At 45.8% G+C, this 20,037-nt stretch overlaps 1 protein-coding gene across 4 annotated transcripts in view; it reads left to right on the top strand.

Moving 5' to 3' along the window:
• The window catches only part of LOC135899412 (sodium- and chloride-dependent glycine transporter 2-like), a 204,790-nt gene that overhangs the window by 18,463 nt on the left and 166,290 nt on the right, over positions 1 to 20,037 (top strand). For all 4 annotated transcript variants that reach the window (XM_065428652.1, XM_065428653.1, XM_065428651.1 and 1 more), the window contains exon 4: positions 11,664 to 11,842. In XM_065428652.1, the coding sequence (XP_065284724.1) occupies positions 11,664 to 11,842 (179 nt within the window). The remainder of the gene's footprint in view (positions 1 to 11,663; positions 11,843 to 20,037) is intronic.

The raw sequence follows: 20,037 nt of genomic DNA, 5'->3' as shown, positions 1-20,037 counted from the left end.
AGTACTGGCTGACAGTTAAATGGCGCAAAAAACGCAGTAAGAACGCATCCAAGAACTCCGATCCGAATCCCGAGGCACAGCAGCGCTCGCCGCGCAGACCACTAACGCTCCCGAAGCGGCACCTGAAAGTAATACTGAGGCCAAGCGAAGGGCCTCGTCTTTTCGAAGTGGCCAACTCCGGTCATCACCCGGGCAATAGTCTTTGCGGGGTTATACCCACGCAGCACTCCAACCAAGAATCTTATCGTGCGGATAGAAAGCAAGCAGACCGTCGCAATACTGAGCGGAGGAGGCGGGGGAGTACGTCAGACACACCAGAAAGGGAACAACCTTGTAGAAGGTCATATAACGTCACCACCTTACGGTAGAGACGGACCTGACACATCTGACAAGAGCAGGCAAAAGCACGGCGTGCGACACTTGTCCCGATCTTGCACTCATGTCGAGACTTCGGAGCTTCGAGTCGAAAAACACTAACGAGATGCTAGGAAGCAACCTCTTCGTACTCGGCATCGCAGTACAGGCAGGAAACCTCCCAAGAAAAAAGACCCGGTCCACCAAAATCATGGACTGGGAGAAGTTCTGGAGTGAAAGAGAAATGCAAGAAGCTCAACACATAAGTGATGTGGAGCGCTGGGCAACTGAAGGAATCGGTGGCCAAACACTCCAAGGAGATTGCACTCACCACGGACAATCCTGCACCTAGACCCGCGTCTCTTACACATGTGGGAAGCGCACCAGTCTGCTGAAAAAATCGCGAAGGCAGCGTTACAACCGTAAGCTAACGAAGCTAACGGACGAGACAGAGCGTTACGCAGAGCAACTTCTACGACGGAACTGGTGCCGGTTCTGTGAATACTTCCGAATAACAATGGGCACTGCGAAGACGTGGGCCATAGTCAGGCTTCTAGATCCGACCGTGAGCAAGAGAGAAAGCAAGCACACGTGGCGCCGAGTAATACACATCCTCGGAGGCACAGATGATCAGCTATTGTGCGCCCTACAAAGTAGACACATTGGCAAGCCGATACTCAGTGCATAGCCTGCGGCTGACTACGCCGGATTGGAAAACAGCGATCTCGACCGGGACATAACGCGTTCCGAGCTGACGCGAGCGGTCAAGAGGCTCACTTGAAATACCACTCCGGACAAGGATGGAATCCCCAGAGTTGATACGTAACCTGGATGATGCAACCGTACAGGCAGTACTTGAACTATTCAATATACACTGAAGCTGAGGGACCTTGCTCCCGCAATTTAAGCATCGTGAGATTACGCTGAAAAACGCCCTGCTTGGAGAACCTGAGACCCATTTCGCCCACGTCTTGCCTCGGCAAACTAATGGAACGCGAGATCTTAGACAAGCTACAGACGCATATCGAAGAACATCTACTGATTCCGAACACGATGTTTGGTTTTCGGCCCAATTGGTCAACGCCAGGCGTGCTTCTGCAGCTGAAAGAGGAAGTGCTGAATGCAGGAACGCCGTGGCTGCCCGAAAGCAATTCTTGCACTAGACCTAAAGGGAGCCATTGACAATGTGTGGCACGAAGCCGTACTATCAAATCTCAGTAACACGAATAGCGGCCGACATACTTACAACCACGTGAGGGCTTTCCTTACATATAGTACAGCCAGATAGGACTGTAAATTGTGAGGTCACAGCGAGTAGACACACCTAATGGAGGGAAGGCACAAGGAGCAGTGCTGTCGCCGACACTTTTCAACGTGGGCATGATGAAACTCCCAGCCCAACTCGTGTAAATAGCGGGGATCAGACATCCCTTGTATGCAGACGACATCACGATATGGACGGCCGGAAGGTTCATAGGAGAACAGCAAGAGACATCGCAGGAGGCGGTGGACGTCGTAGCAGGATACGCGGAGACATGCAGACGGCAATGTGCGCCGGAGCAGTTGGAGCTCCTCATAATCGATAAGCGTTCACGAGGATTATCAACAACCGAGACACCAACCATCCACCTGCGATTAGGTCCTAGAGAAATCCCCTAGGTGCACATACTTTGTATCCTGAGCTTACGCTTACAAAAGGACGAGGGCGGAGGATACGTCATACCGAAGCTAGAATACACGACCACGCAGGTCTTGCGCATGATGCAACGAATTGCCAGCAGGAACAGAGGACTCCAGGAGCAGGACTTGATCCAACTACTGAAGGCTCTGGTTGTAAGCCGCATTGCGTACTGGGCACCATATTTAAATTTCAGCTATGTGGAAGTGAAGGTGCTCGACCGGCTGATGCGCAAGGCCTATAAGTAAGCGCACGGACTCCTGCCCGGAACGGCTACTTTTCGCATCGAGGAAACAGGGGTGTACAACAACGTATGGAAAATTATAGAAGCCCACCTGGTAAACCAGAAGGAAAGTCTACAATGCACAACAGCCGGTCACTGCGTCTTGAACTGTCTTGGATATTCCGCACGGAAAACCAGCACACCGATAAAAATACCAACACGAATACAGGAAACTAGGTACGTCTCACCAATACCAAGAACCATGCACCCGACCTTCCACATTGGACGGCGACATGCCCGAGCACAGGTGTTCGCAAGGAAGTATGAGAACCTTATCTAACAGCTTTGCTGTGTGTCTTCTTTACGATACTTTTTCTGTATATGTGTTACGATATAATATGTCTTTTACGTTGGGCTATAGTATATATAAAAATGTTAATTTCTGTCATGGACCCTTGAGTATGTTTTATTTCTGCAGTCCATTCTATTAACCCTACACTGATGTCCATTTCGTTATTTGTTTAGCTGAGGAAAAATAAATGACGATGATGTATGAGACAGCTGATAATAAACTAATGTAAGTTAAGGTGATTAATCCTAGTTAGGCTTAAGTAATTTAACCTTACTTATTCTTTATTTCGCCAGTCATTTAGCCTAAATTTTGCATTTAGTCCCACTATTTTGTAACCACAATTGTGATTTTATATATATTTAAGAATACTTATTAACCTTAAATAATTTGTTGCTAGTTAATCGAAATCATGTTTAATTAATCCTAGGCACCCACAATTATTGTTGATTAGGCGTAATTATTCATTTGTTCACTTAAATAATTGCTTACTTGTGGTGACAAGCTGTAGTGGCTTCATTTATTTCTACACCGACTCTATGCTATACTTGCCGAACTTCAGGGGCCTGCTTTCTTTCTACACTATGTGTACGATGTACTTACTTGTAGCTGCTGTAGTGGCCTGCTTGCTTTTTGCACCGACTGTATGGTATAGCCGACTGTAAGGTATACTTGTCGCGGCAATCCTATTGGCCTGATTTCTTGCTGAACGGACTGTATGGTACGTCCGACTCGATGATATACTTGTTCCGGCAACTGGAGTGGCTTACTTCCTTTTAAATGTTATGCAGTTACTTGTGGGAACTGAAACTTAGCGTCATTTTATGGTTCAAAGGAATAAAGTAAATAGCCTTCTGCGTCGCGAGAGTAGGAGGTGCTTAGAAAATGTATTTAACCTTGACGTTATGAAAAAGACAGATATTGTTTGGAAGCGTATTAACACAGTTCATTGGCGAAACGGTAGTAATGAGACTATTAGGGAAATTACAAGTAATGACAACACAATATCAGAAAAGCAACTAATCTTTCCACAAGTATTTTACCATTTAGCAAATAGTGCTCACGATCCAAATGGTTCGCAATATCTAACTACAAGGACCAACCATGCTCCATTTCTCACTCCTACGACAGAGATGTTAATAACTGCCAATTTCTTATCTATCAGAAATAGTAAATGTTCCGATACCAATGGTTTTGAAATTGTGCCTGCAAAGTTCGTACTAGATGCAATCACTCCGGCTTTGACACACATTTACAACCATGTTTTATATGATTGTACTTTTCCAAAAATCCTCCACGTTGCTAAAGTTAAAATGCTACACCAGAGCGGCGCGGCGACAAAAACGATTTAAGTAACTAGACCAATATCCGTCTTGCGAATTTTTCCACAACCTCTGCAAAAAGTAATTGACAGCCGCATTATATCCTTAACAACTAAGCATAATTATAATAACAAACATGCAGTTTGGATTTATGAGAGGTCGGTCTACTGAAACTGCCCTTCTAACACAAAAGGAAATTGTGTTAGATTCTTTCAAACGTCAGCTATGTACAGTGGGCATTTTTTTCGACTACTCAAAGGCGTTCGACTGCATAAATCATGCTACCCTACTAGAAAAGCTTAACTACTATGGTTTTAGAGGCATTTTATTTAAGTTAATAGACTGATATCTCCAGCACCGCGTGCAACACGTAGTTATAAACAACCAGGCGACCAATTTGAAACCACTTATCGCAGGAATACCACAGGGAACCATTTTGGACCTCTTGCTGTTTTGTCTTTATAATAATGATCTAGGGAGTATTGACAAAGACTGAAAATTTAGTGCGTATGCAGATGACATTGCAATTCTTGTAACCGAAAAAAAAATTCTGAGGATGTCATGATTAAAGCCAATGAGGTGCTGTCAAAATTATCATCTCGGAGTATCGCGAACTCATTAACAATAAATGTTTATAAAAACAGCTGTACTCTTTAGGCCAAAAAATCTAAGTATTGATACTTGTACCCTTTTGCAGCTTAACTCCATTTGCCTATTGTTCATTCCTTTAAGTGTGTTGGAGTTATATTTGAGCAACATTTGTCGTGGCATCATCGATGGCGATAGCAAGTTAGTAGATAGATATGCGTTGTGAAAACAGTAGTTATATGGACCGTACAAACTTGAAAACGTCCCCTTGCTGAATCAATTAACAAGCGCCGTGTGACGCACGCACAGGTAAATATGGACAGAACTCACTCGATGCCCGTAGAAACGCGGTGTATAAACGTTGGAGTGAAGAATCGTGGCAGAAACCGCGAGCCAATTGACATTCGTGTATTTGCCGCTTTTACGCGAACGAATTGTCGAAAGCACAGCGCATACGAAGATACGGGCACTACGTGCACGATCGCTTTAACGGTGAGGCCTGCGCGGGCGGGCAACTTGGCTACGTCGCAGATTGCTTTCAAGATACTGTGCCCGCACGGCGGCGCCGAAGAATGCGGCCTGATTAGGCTTCGCACGTGTTGTGTCGTGGCCAGTGGCCGTGCCGCCTGTCAAGCTGCTAGCCGCAGCCGTATTTTTCTTGATGTGCTCTGCCACCTAGAGGAACCGGCGAAGCTCCATAGCTCGGCCGCGAAACGACTTGTGTGTCCCCTCTTGTCGTTTACTATGTTACCATAGAGAAAGGAATTTAACAAGAGCGCACACTCAACTGGAAACCGGAAATACGTCATGCTATAGTAATAACGCCGATTGTTTGGTGCCGCGAGCATCGAAAAAAAAAAGAAGGCTGAAATGAGATTAACAGAAATTGTTTTATTTTTTTTTATTCTTTCCCGGGAAAACTAAAAATATCTGCCTATAAATTAAATTAAAACTTGGGGCTTACTTCCGTTGCCTAGCGACAGGCGAATCGGTGAATGACGAGCCCGATGCTTGCATCATTCGTCAGCCACAGCGCCCAAGCGAGCGCGACCGGCCGCGCAACTGAGTGTTGGCCGGTTAGTTCACCCGTCTGCCTGCTTTTCTACTTTTGGATTTACCTTGGTTTTGAGGGCACCTGGCGAATTCTTGCGTTCCTTCTGAACTTCGACATGACACCGCTGCACCATTGGACTATGGCAAGGTGAGAAATCTTGTTCGACAGTCTGCGAGGCATTTCAAGCAATTAGGCTTACGGCACGGCACCTAGGCTAGACTTGTGACGCAGTTAACGAAAAGCAGCGCGGCCATCACGGCGCAGGTAATTTGAGTTTATGAATCGTATTGGGACACGATTGCGACGCTTTCTGTGAGCCCCAATACTACTTTAACTTATTTCGGTAGTTCTTGGGCGCGCTAGTCGCACAGGGTGCTCTGACGCGGTTTCGCGCATACTGAATCTTAGTGGAAGTTTTGGCGCTTTCTCCGGCCCCCAGCATTATTGTAACTAATTTCGTTAGTTTTCGTGGTACTTTTCAAGCGCAGTGAGCGCGCCTGGCGCTGCGATGCGGTTAGCGAAAAGCAGCTCGGCCGTGGTGCGCAGTTTCGCTCTTTAATACACTGACTAGAAAAGTTCCTGGCGCTTTCTCTGATGCCGAACATTGTTGAAAATTATTTTCGGTAGTTTTCTTGTGTTACTTATGAGGCATGCACACCGCTGCTGTCGTTACGCAGCGAAAAGTAGCTAGGCCGTGGTGAAAGAGTTTTGTGCGTACTGAATCTTACTGTGACAAGCTTGTGACAATTATGAGCCCGCAATAATTTAAGCCTTCTTTCGGACTCACGCTTGTTGAAAACGCGATGGTCAACTGTCAAAAGAGAGCACTGGAGTGTGTTGCTTGTGCCGACAGAACGCGCAAAAGACAACGCCAAGGAGCTCAAGCGCCAGGAACTAGTAACTCGAAATTCCGCCTTCTGAACGACACCCACGTATTTGTCTCGAGTGCGAGTGGAAGGAATTATGCGAGCGCACAGCATGGTCTGGCTGAGAGCCTGTGTTGTGGCCGCCTCTGTGTATTCGTAGCGTACTATATCGCGTGGGTTCCAAGTTCAGGAAATGCGCAGTATCCCGTGTGTTCGTGCCATTAAGGTGCAGGAAATACGGCCCGGGAGGAAGGTAATGCTTGAAAATAGAATGTTTTCGTGGTATGTACGGTATTGTTGGCGATGAGTCGCGCATATTCTATGCCGTGTGTGTAAATATAAACTGCTTTTTTTTTGTAATGCCGCCCATTCACCACTGTCGCGTGCTTCGAGGCTACACGCATTATTACATGTTGATGCCAAAATAATGCTTGCTTGTTTTTAATTTTTTCAGCTGACGTCATCTGGTGGAGCTTCCTACGGAAACTACTCCTGCTTACCTGTTGCCAAACATTGGATGGATGCACAAGAAGCCTGCAACGAGCATTTATAAAGAATAAAATAAACATTTCCTCATCACACAAGGCGTCTTGCGTGTTTACGAAATTGCACGTGGCACATATTCGATGGCGGCTTGTGAAGATCGTTCGCCATCAATTCTACTTGACAATAAAACGATTTCGCACGATAAGCGCGCGCGGTTGAGCTGTAGAAAAAAAAATAGTGGGCCGGCGTGGTGCTACCAGCTATTATTCAAAACGCGCGTGCACAAAACCGAAACCGGAAGTCTGGTTGAGGTATTAACGCCGATGGCTTGATGCGCTGCAGTAAATTCGGCCGCTGTGCTCTATAGGAGCGTCCGCTATTGTTGTATTCCTTTGTCTATGTGCTACTCTATGGCTTGATATTGTCACGTGGTAAGTGACGGTGAAGAAGGCAGCAAAATTGTGAGTGACGAAACTAGCGTTTTACTGGGCGAACTTGTGCCCTCGAAAAGAAGTTACACTCGAAGAACAGCGATAGCACTGAACACAGTCCACGATCGTCGAATGTCTGCTCAGTGGATCAAGCGCGTCGGCTGTTATACATGAGTCATCGGAGCTTCAGGAGTAATCGCTGCTGGCCGCGTGTCTTCCAGAAAGTTCTACACCATTCGCGTTGCGCATACATGAAATCCGATTACACAAAGTTTGGTGACAACAGGCAGCTGATAGAAACGTCGGTAACACTCGAGAAACATCCGATATATGCAGGCGCGTCCTGCGCTGTGTGATAACATTTGTTGAGCGGTGAAAAGTAAAAGACGTTACCATGCGTTTCTCTGGAACTTAAATTATGCTCTTAGGGGATTTTAATTTCCCCAACATTGTTTCGTCACACGTCAATCCTTTTCTAATCCTTCGCCGGCCGAGGCCAATCGGTTCATTTCCATTAGCTCTGACTTCGGCTTATCGCAAATCATCAGACTTCCAAGACGTGTAGCACAAAACACGCCATCACTCCTGGACCTCATTCTAACGTCATCGTCCGATAACCTTTCTGCGGTGACACACATGCCCGGACTGAGCGATCATGATCTCTTGCATTTTGCACTTACAACAACACAACAAAAACATACCGACAGCGGAAAAAGTTCCGAGATTATAAAAAAAGCTAACTATCAAGCCATCAACAGAGAACTCTGCCTATTTCTACAGACTTTCCTATCACTTCTACTGCAACACTCCGTCGAAAAGTGGCCTAATTTGAAACATAAGATCAGTGAGTTAATCACCAAGCACGTGCCCCTTCGGTCCGTCTATGCTAACAATTAACCACCATGGTACAGCACATATCTGAATCGGTTATCGAACAAGAAAAAACGTGTATTCCGTACAGTGAAGCATTCCTCAAAGCAGACACATTGGCTAGCATACAAACACGCAGCAATTTCCTATCTTAACGCCCTAAGGTCAGCCATATTTTCATTCCTTAATTGTACACTTCCAAAGTTATGGACGACTAATCCAAAGCGCTTCTGGGAAACCATACAGGGAAATAGCCATAAAACTGGAATATCATTACTGACAAGCTCTGGGGACCCAGTACCTGATTTGTTGTGTTCTACCGTGCTTAACAATACCTTCACTCAGTCATTCTCATCACCTCAGATCCCTGATCTGATGCCTGAGATAAATTCAACTGCCATTTCATGGCTCCCATTATTTTTGACTCAACCATTACCAAAACCATAGTACAGAAATTAAAACCTAAAGCATCATGTGGGACAGATGAAATTAAAACTATATTCCTACAAAACACAGTGGAATACTGTTCAATCATACTAAAATGTATTTACTCGCAATCTTACAACTCTGGCACCTTACCGTATGATTGGAAAATTGGCAAAAGTAATCCCCATTCACAAAACTGGACCAACCCATGATGCACAGAACTATAGGCCTATTTCACTTACATTTGTACGATGTAAAGTTATGGAACATATAATATACGCACACATATGTAATTTTCTTGAAAATAGCAACTTATTCACAGTTATGCAGCATGGATTCCGCAAAAACTTCTCCTGTGACACTCAGCTTATCCTCTTCACTAATGGCCTACATGCCAATTTAGATTCTTGTTTTTTTTTAACATACTGTATATTTCTTGACTTTTCTAAAGCATTTGACAAAGCGAACCATGCATTCCTTCTTCATAAATTAAACGTTCTAAACATAGACCCCTCAGTAATTGATTGGATTCGCGCAATTCTGACATGACGTGTTCAATTTGTAACCACTAATGACACTAACTCACCTCTAGCTCCAGTTGACTCCTGTGTCCCACAAAGGTTCATGATCGGTCCTTTATTATTTCTAATTTATAATAATGACTTGCCCACTCACATTTCCTTGAACACTTGTCTATTTGTGGATGACTGCGTCTTGTTCCGTAAAATAAGTAATTCCTCAGATATTCTAGTAATTCAGGAGGATCTCAATAACATAAACGAGTGGTGTCGCACGTGGCGCATGGAATTAAACATTAGAAAGTGTAATACTATGAGGACTTCTCGTACTAACGTGATCTGCCCCACCTATACGCTAAATAACATCACACTAGAATGTGTAACGTCATCGATATTTTGGGGGTTGACATTGCCAGCTATCTATCCTGGAAAACTCATATTGATCACGTAACCTCTAAGGCCACTCGTTCACTGGGATACTTTCGTTGGAAATTTTTTATAGCACCATCATCGCTAAAACTCTTATTGCACACGAGTTGCCTTCCTCCACAGCTAGAGTACGCATCATCAATACGGGACCCTGGTCATGACACCCGCACACAGTCTCTAGAGGCAATACAGAATCGCTCAGCCCGTTTCATTCTCACCAACTACCAAAGAACTGCGAGTGTCACTAACATGAAAGCGCTCCTACACCTCCCGCTGTTATCAACCCGCAGAAAACTTTCTCGCATATGTCTTTTCCATAAAATCTACTACCACAACGCATATATACGTTCTATCCTTGTTCAACCGCCACCATACATTTCATCTCGCATTGACCACCGCTAAAAGGTAAACATTCCGCACTGCAACACCATCGACTTTTCATATTCATTTCTTCCCCACACGAGCAAAGATTGGAATAACTTACCCGCATTACTTACAAGCATAACCGACACCAATAACTTCAAAAACCACAGTTTAAAGTTTCATGCTGTAAATTAAAGTTGTGCTTGCTTGTTCTGTATAATAACTGCTCTTATGCCATAATTTCAAATAATGTCGTATTTTTTTATGATATGTTCTTTTCTTTCTTTCTTTCCTTTCATTTTTTTGTTGCACCATGTATTTTTGTCACGCTTACAAGTTCCCACTTACCATTCTTATTATTTTGTGTACCATGTTCTGCGATGATTTTTGCCATGTTGTTGCCGTCCTTCTTTATTTTTCCTTGTTCTTCTTAAAGTTTTTGTTTCTTTCTACTTATAATTTTTTTCTGTAATCAACCATTGTGATTTGCCTCTGTATTTACCTTGTCCCTCCCCTCTGCAATGCACAACCGTACCTTGAGGGCATAATAAATAAATAAATAAATAAATAAATAAAATAAAATAAATATATAAATAAACAGGCGGTGGATAGAAACGTCGATAACACTCGAGAAACTTCCGATATATGCAGGTGCGTCCTGCGCTGTGCGATAAGATTTGTTGAGGGGTGAAAAACGGTCACCCGATTAAGATAAACAACTCCGCATGTCAACATTGCAGATCCTCTAACACAAGGCGCACGTGATATGATTAGTCATCTCAGGTCGCCGAAACGTTGCACCCGCCACAGATTACCTCATACACACGGCGCGCGCGCACCGCGTGTGCTCTCAGCTGTCCTGATAGCCGTGCGTAGACAAGGACCGAACAGAGAAGGAGACGTGATTTTACTTGATGATGTTACCGCGTGGTAAATATCTCCAATTGACCCTCCACCGCCTACTTTTGCTCGCGCTTGATCACGTGACTTCCAGCACTGTGCCCGCAAGAGGTGTGAGTCCATATGGTAACCTTCCTTCTTGGCTCGCCGTCACACGCTTTCCCTCGTTGCAGCAAAGCATACGGTCCGCAGGGCGCGATCTTAAGGCACCTAAACTTCATGCGAGTTCTCGCGGCGACGCGCGCACCAAAGGCTATACGTTACCTAGAATGTCCGTATTTTTGCAATAGTAGGTGAAATCTCGCACATAGAGGGGTATTTTCTGTTGTTTTGCTCTTGTAAATAGCATGTACAGTCGAACACCTTGATAACGAAGGGTTGGGGGCCTCCGAATTCACTCGCCACGCAGGTCACTTTGTAGTAAAGGTCGCTCACAGTATAGCACATGCAACACAACCGGGACAAAATTATTCGATATACAGGTCATTTTGTTGTTGAGGCATTCGTTGTAGAGGCGCCCGACTGTACATGTTTTCCCCCAGTTCTGCGATCTCATCCGCGTTAATCATACTAACACGGGTGTGATTCCAGAGCTGTTTTCAGAACTCACTTTGCTCATGCATTGCCTCCATAGCATTCCCTTCATCGCAACACATATCAACCACGTCTTTAGGGTACAGCCTGTGCCCTTTCATTGTGTCTTCTATTGAGGGTGTTCTTTTCTGCTAGTACAGGGCATAGGCACAGCCAGAGCCAACTAGCTGAGCTTACCGCTCGCACTGAGACCATCATGTGATACTCCGCAGGCGTGGGTATGGCGATGTTATTGAAGACGTTCGTGCTGACGGCGTACAAGGCGTTCCAAGACGGCTGCCTCTTCTACTACTTCCTGCAGGCCCTGCAGGACGAGCTTCCCTGGGCCAAGTGCTTCACCTGGTGGGGTGCCAGTCCGCTGAACTGCGTGGACAGGAACGTCAATCTCACGGTATACGCTCTTCAGGGAGGACGCTGAGCAGTTGGATGTCGTGTCTTATGCTAGACCCCCCGTTTCACATCCAGCCAGTCTTTAAAATAACAGGGAGTTTCAGTGTTTCCGCACTTAAATTTAGGGGACGCAAACCAACGAGCGTACAGATAACCCAAACTGGATTTTTAAAGGACGCAAGCTGGCCCCGGGTTTGGGATACGCAAAGACACTGCGGAGCGTCATTGTTAAATTTTTCTAATATGCCACGAACGTCTACTAGTGTCGACGAGCCAGACATCAACAGAGATAGCGGTTTAGGGCGGAGCGCTCCCGCAAACAATCCCACCCCCATTTCATGATTGCAATATTCTTAATGCCTCAGTGCTACGTCGCGATGCCCACGTACAGAGAACATGGAACGCGCAAATAAAGGTCGCAGTTTCGCCCGAAATGTGAAGCATTGACTGCAATAAGAAATGATTATACAACTATATAAAGTAAACATCGTAGTTTTATCAGCTGCATTAATCGCTGGAAACATTTGCTTCCTAAAAAGTTCAGCAGGACCACTTACGACGGCTTACGTGTGGGAATGCGAATGCATTCTAATCGCTTAGGTGGAAAGTTTTCGATTGATGTTCCCGACATGCAGTGCAGTTCTTGCAGCTGAATTGGTGTGTGTTTGCGTATATGTTGGCCACACTCCATAAATCTTCGGCCCATTTTGCTACAGAAAGATTTATTTTGTGCCTAATTGCATGTACGTCTGTCGCGATTATGTCATCTTCTATTGCTACAATGTGCTTTTTATTTATTCATTTTAGATACATTACAGGACCCTTCAGCATTGAGCAAGGCATTGAGCAAGGGGGGTAACAAAAGTGCAAAGTGTCTCAATAGAGTACAAACACACATATCAAATTTTCAGTTCACCCAAATAAACAGAGAAATCAATGATAACGTGGTATGACGGCAATATAAGTTTGGGCAGGAAAGAGGATAAGAGGAAAACAAAATATTGGCTCGCATGGTACACATGGCAAAACTGCACACAAGAACTACAAAGTATACCAATTACAATGACGACAGTAAAAAAGAAGGAATCTACAGCCAAACATAGACAGCCAAAAATGCGGATGCTAGGCGCACAAACAGTCGGCATTGTTTGAAAGACGCACAATGGTAGAGCATGATAAACGCAGGGCCTAATCGCATGCGAAGTAGCAACATTTTTCAATATAAGAAATGCAGACGGGTACCAAGTCGGACACCGAAAAAAAACAGGAAAACATGTGCAGTCGTACGAAAAGATGAAGATCTATTTGGTCTTAAAGTTATAAAAATAAGAAATAATAAATAAATGGGCGGGATACAGGACATGGCACAAGAAGTAAAGCAAAATTGGAAAAACTAGTGGTAAATTTTTATTGGAAAAAGAAAGAGTGCTCAAGTTGACGGAAACTATCGTGCTCTGATTTGAATGCGATATTGTCTGGATGACCATTCCACAAACGTGTGACGCGAGGAAGAGCAAATGATTTGAAGGCAACAGTTTACCTATATAAGCGCGTGAAACTTGAGTGATTATGCAACGGATGTGATGTAATGGACGGACCATCAAGGTGAAATGGGAGTGGTCTGTTGCTCTATGCGTATTTACGAAAAAGGCATAAAAGGGCAATATCGCGGCGAGCACAAAGGCGTTGAAGTGAAAGATTCAGCCTGATTTGCGTTATGCTGTTATGATTGTCATAACTGGGTGATATGAAACGAGCGGCCTTTTTCTGAACAGCTTCAAGCATGTTAATTAAATAATTGTGGTAGGGAGACAAGATAAATGCAGCGAATTCAAGCTGCGGGCGAACGAAGGTCTGATAAGCTGGTTGACCAACGTGACTGGGACGGCTATGCAAATTTCGACGTAAATATCCTAAAGATTTTGAAGTTTTCGCGCATGTGGTGTAATATGGTGAGGCCAGGAGAGGCCGGGTGTAAAACTAATACCAAGGTACGTGTAATATGATACGTGCGACAGTGGCTAATTGTTAATTGTGTAGGAGTAGTTGGAAATGCTTTGTTTGCGTGTGAAGGAGATCATTTTACATTCTTTTTATTCAGAGACATGAGCCATTTTTTACGCCAGTTGTTAATTGGGTAAAGGTCGTTTTGCCGCGCTAAGTGGTCGTCAGTACAGGTCGATATATGTTGCAATCGTCAGTGAAGATTCGCATGCAGGAAGAAATGTTTTCTGGCAAGTCATTTATATAGATTAAAAACAATAGGTGGACGAGGACACATCCCTGTGGTACGCCCGAAGTTATGTGAGAAAGGGAGGATTGGAAATCATCAGAGGAATGTATGACTGGCGTGTAGTCTTGGCGTCGTAAGTACTGCGGTGGTGTCGGCAGTAGCATGACGAGATTACATGAAAGGACCATTGCTTTGTGATCTGTAAATTAGATAGAGAAGTATTTCAAGTCCTTCACAGCGTTTTTGTTGTGGAAGGCTAGGTTGGTGCATGTTCCTCTCGAAGTTGTGATGGCTGTGCGTGGTTGTGCGAGTGCAATTCCGTGATCATCGTAAAGCGTTTTTAGAAATTTCTCATTTTTCCTTGTGTTCTGATTAAAGTCGCCTATTAGTATGAATTATTTCGATGTGATGTCTTCAAGTATATTGCGCATGAAGAACGATGCCGTGCCGTATTCGGATATGTTTGGCGCCAGATATGCGCATACTATGATGAGTCCACTTGCCAGTGACACGGCGCACATTTCTCCATGATTGTAACACTCCTCGAGTGAGACGGTTGCGAGTTCGACGTCAGGTTTGGCGCAGAGGGCAGCTCCTGGGGCAGCGTTTTCTGGTATCCGTGCACTGCATGCGAAATGGTACCCCGGGATCTCTCTGCTATCATTTGGATTCATCTAAGTTTGAAATGAAATGAAAAAAAAATGAAAGCTTCGTTTGAGCAGGGCGCTGACATTCACGCATCCACGGAGCTGTGGTGCCGTCTTAGCCAGCTCGGCGCATTCTTTCGTAACTGTTTCGAATGGCTGTTTTTTTAATCGTCTAAATACATCGGCCAATGCGCGGTCTCGATTTTTCTTACCGTTGCAAAACTTAAAGTCTGCTTTCTTGTTTGTGAGGTAGGTTCCGTTGATGTTGGTGACTCGGCTCAATGCCACGCAAAATAATTTCTGCGAGTACTGCTTTGAGTATACCATGAGAACGTAATTGGTTGCATGGCCTTGTCACTTGCGGATTGTGATCGCAGTAGCTTGCGCGACGGGAAATTGGGTCCGTTTGAGAATGATGTACGGGACGCCTTCACCATTGAGATGACATGATAAGTGGACAAACCTATGGACACCCAAGATAGCAAGATGGCTGCCTCATGTAATAAGAAATAGCGCCCCTTACACCGTGCTACAATTCACAAGTGATGTGGAAATTGCATCCACAGCCGCACCACTCTTTCGGGAACATCGTGCTGGACGAAGCATAGATTCCCCACAAAGCCATTCAATAATCTGTCTGTGACATCAATGCTACGTACAATCAAGTATGGGTGTCCTACGCACAGTGCAAGCTTCGGGAACAGCGATCCAGTATCGGCCTTTGGGAGAGTTGCAACTTTTGCTTGCACCAGTTCTAGTTCTTCATTGGATCGGTGTCCCGTTCTGTTGTCCATGCCATGGAACATTTCTACAACGCCTTCGCACGCAGCAGCAGCTCCCGCTTTGTAGTTCTCGATGCCTTGGTTTCAGAACAAGAGTATTATAACCTTCGGGCAGCACTTTACAGCGTTCTCAATCGTGCCCCATCTGCTTTCGAGGGGGGGGGGAGGGGGCGCTCTTCCCTTCCTTGCAAAGGAAGGAATTTTGGTGAGCAGCGTAGAGAATGTGTTGCTGGACTGCCTGACACCTTGCGTGAGGTTGTAGTATGACAAGTAGTGCCATGGCATCCGAGTTGTGCTGAAGACGCTGCTAATACGGGACGAGCGTTTGGAAGCCTGAGATGCTCTGACCGGAGGCAGTTGCCTCAGTTCTCCAGAAAGAATGACATCGCGCCCTGCGAATGGCTCGTTGAGTAGCATAGGAATGCGGCGGAGATGTTGGCCTACCACAACGAGTGTGTCGGTAGACATGGTGATGACCATTGTGTGACGCATCGAATGTTTTTGAGCGTGTTGAAGGAGGCGTTGTGATCACAGTTGCTGAGATGCTTCCGGTTGGGAGCCGTTTTGGTCAGCTTGAAGGCAAACTGTACGGTGACATCCCCAAGCAATACTGCTGCCTTTCCAGCCGTTGCGCACGGTATGTATGCATTGACACTGTTGTCTACGTCACCGACGTTGCAGTATCGATTGTAGAGATTCTTATTGAGTCTTAAGACGAACGTCTTTCCACAGCCAGCTGCACCCGTGAAGATCTACAGTGGTGCGGATATTGGCGTTGTGAGGCGATGTGTGACTTGATGGAGGATTTCAAGCTGCCCGTAGTTTGTCAGACACATTTTCTGCAGGAACACGTTTCTGGCCAAAATGGGTGTTCTCGTTTGCAACGCGCAACATTTCGGTGCAAGTGCCTCGGCTTGCACGTCTAGAGCTTGAAGATTGCCTGTGTTATCCGCAGTGGTTGTAAGTTGCATCGTAGAAGACTCGTGTTCGTGTTGTGGATGTTTCCTTTCTTGTGCTTGTCCAATACCTTCGAGACAAGTGGCTTCTTCATTGACGATCTTCTCGCATGTTTTGTGCAGTTCATGAATGTCAACGTTGTGAGTGTACTTCTTTCATGATATCAATGTAGTGTTGGTGAAAGACTTCGACAAATTTCTGTCCTTCATAGATTTCTACTTCTTTCTCAAATCAATGGAAGAACGAGACGTCTTCCTGTTTATTGAGAATGTCAATCTCCGGATAGCACTGGTACCGATGAATAGCCGGTTGCCTCCATAATGCATCATTCGGTGGCCTGCACCCCACTATGTAATCCGCGAAGGTGATGCGACAAAGCCGTTCATTCCTATCCTTGCTGCGTTCCATGTCGATCTTTTTCCACACTTCCATGCTTGCCTCGTCGAACCCTCTTTGTCCATTTTTTCGAGTGTTTCGTGTACGCGTACGTGTTACTCGGGCCACTGCGTGTTTGCGACGACAACATCCCTGCTCGTTTTCGAGATGGCCGGCTGCGAGAGAAACCAAGTGGCTCCTTGAGCGGATATTTCAAGTGCATTGAACATTTTGAGATTGTTCTGCTGCAGTGGCTTGCTGTAGCTTATCTCGCCATTGGGGGGTTCCACAATGGTCTGAATCTCGTGTTGCAACTTCGACATGTCTTTCTTCGCCTTGTTGAAGTAGTCCACGACATAAGAGGCGCACGCGTAGGCATCGATGACAACTTCAATGACCATGTTTGAATCAAGGACATTGGCAATCAGAAGTTTACCTTTGAATCGTGTCACGTATCAACGTGATGCATGGTCTCATGCAGCCGCCGCGGTCCATGGAGATGTACTCCTCCAGATCTGCTATTCCGTGATGCTGGCAGAGCTGAAGAAGGTCGTCGTACACTGTATCCTCTAGGGCGACGTGTATGGTATCGTGTAGCGCCGTAAGCTGTGCGTGCCGAGCCGCCTCTTCATCAGTGGTTCGAGGTGGGAGTGGCATCGCTATCATGGTCTTTTCGATCGGCCTGAATGTTGAGTTAAAGCGACACTTCATGCGCCCGTTTTTCAAGCATGTGTGGGTATCGTAAGTGTGACAGCGTGGCGTAGCCACGACACTGACATGCACCGATATGAGATGTCGGCCATCTTGATGGCTTCTGGCCTGTCGGGACCACGTGGTCCGTCTGGCAGGCCATTCATCCGGAGCAGGATGTGTGCGTGTGCGCTTCCCCGGTACTGAAACCCTTTACGCTTGAAATGTTCGACAACGTAGTAAGGCGAAAATGGTGAAATGTTCTTGTTGCGCTGAATGGACATGATCACCCCCATGATTTAGTCGAAGTAGACAGCGCACGTGATGGGATAGTCCCTGAAAAGTTGGCTGAGTTCGCACAGCATCAATCTCTGCACGGGCTTCAATGCTTCGGGATTTATCTTGAGTAGTTGCAGTTGAGCGAGAAGGTTTTGCCAATGTACATCGGACACGGGAAGTGTCAAGAAAGCCAAGGGCTTTCCGATTTGTAGCATCATAGCGAAGATATCCTGTTTCCGAGCATGTGAGTAGGTGACGCTGTTTGAAGCCCCCGCCATTTACGCCATGTTTTTATTGAAGACTTTCTTGATGACTTCATTGTCTTACAACTGCGACATCGTGATGTTGCTAGACGGTCAGTTGTAGCGGAACATCATGGCCATTGAATTAGCGACACGGTATCGCCTAGTCTTCATGTATCGTGCGTGATGATGGGTGGCGTCTCGGTGGTCGCGCCGTCAGCATGCGCTCATGGTCATCGTCATCGCCGACGGCTTAGCGTCAGGGTGCATGTTTTGGGGCATGGCCGAAATAAATTTCTCGGAAGGACAAATCCTCCACGCGCTCGTCAAAGATGACGTTCAGTGGGGTTCGACCCTCAGCCGTGCCATGGCGAGTGTTTGATTGTCTTCTATGATCGCGGTTCGATGGCCAAGAGACATTGCCAGAGCAGCCTTCATAGACTCGTGAATGTCGTCGAATGCTTGTTCAAATTGTTCCACTTCATCATCTGAGGGTTTGTCGAAGTTCTCCCAGATGGCATCCACCACCGCCATGTCCACCTTCTTAATGTTGTAAAATTTATGCAGTTTCGAGTCCGTTAGAAAGTGTAGCCAGAGAAGGAGTTCAAATTTCTTGACCATACCTTGTACGTATGACGTTTTGTATATCATACGGCGCCTGAAGATGACGTGAATGGCGCAATCGTTTTCCGGATTGCTAGGGAGCATGGCGATAGTTTCAGCAATTGAATGGGAATGTTGACGAAAAATGCCCTGGTGGCCAACTGTCCAGATGTGAGGTACAGAAGGGCGCATACACGGCACACGCGGATAAACCAGTCTCTCGCTCACCAAGTTCAGCGCAGGCAGATGCGCTGGTTTGGGAGGGTACACATATTCCTTGGTGGTGGAGAAATTTGGTAGCGTATCCTTCCGCAGTGATTCGAGGCATGCTTGACAAACTTGAAACGTCATAACGGTTTGTCCAGGGAAGTTTTGTGGCAGTAGGGTGTGCGTTGCCTCTTACACCTTTGTGATGTCATTGGAAAACCATAGTCTGTTACACACACCACCAAACGGATTCTGCACAAACTCCTTGTTGAACCTATTCGATACGGCTTGATGAGGCACTTTGACTCAAGCTTCGGTCTGTTCTTTCCGTTTGGGTCGTTTAGCTTTGGCCTCACGCTATAGAAATGCTGCATCCTGTTCCCGCCTTTGACGTTGGGCTTTGGCTTCACACTGTCTGAATTCATCCTGCTCCCGCTTCCGACGTTTACCTTCGTCCACACGTTGTCTTAGGTCTTCATCCGCATGTCATCGTTCAAGTTGTAAAAATGCGCGCTTTTCCTTTTGAGACATGCTGGTGGTGGTTTTAGCTGCAGCGAGCGGCTGCCTCTGTGCTCCTCATGTGGCATTTTTGTTCCTTTGCTTCGTCTTCTGAGGCATGCTTCCGTAGGTGACCGCGTTTCACAGCTAGCTGCCTCTGAGAGAGACGCTTGGTATTGAATCCAAGTAGACACAGCACCGATGAAATCTGAAGCTTAAGTGACGCGCAGGAGGCAGCGACGTGATCTGTGCAATGACGCACGCACTGCTCATACGCTCAGTGCTGTCGCTCTTAAAATTCAGGTGACTCCTAGACCTCACTAACCTATGATCATCTCACTTTACCCTATATAACACTTCTACATCCTGCACTATGCTGGGATAGGCAGAAAATATGCAATTGATTTCATTTCTTGTTTCACCTTACGGCTTTGGTCCGCTTTTTGTTGCTACGCTTTCTGAAGGAGTTCATTATTCGTAGGTTATTCCTTTCCGCGAATCCTACCACCACATCTCTTCTAGTGCTTCTAGAGCCGACGCCGGAGTTGCCAATTGCTTTTTTCCCCACTATTGCATTGAAGTCGCCTTTTAGTACAGGATACTGAGTTTGCGCTTTTTTATGGCTAATTCCACGTATTCACAAAACTGATCACCTTCATCTTCATGACTGGAGTTTGGAGCGT

Source organism: Dermacentor albipictus, chromosome 6 (genome assembly GCF_038994185.2).
Source record: "Dermacentor albipictus isolate Rhodes 1998 colony chromosome 6, USDA_Dalb.pri_finalv2, whole genome shotgun sequence".
Taxonomy (NCBI): Eukaryota; Metazoa; Arthropoda; class Arachnida; order Ixodida; family Ixodidae; genus Dermacentor; species Dermacentor albipictus.
Note: the sequence above shows the minus strand (reverse complement) of the source record. Positions and strands in the feature narration are given on the sequence as shown.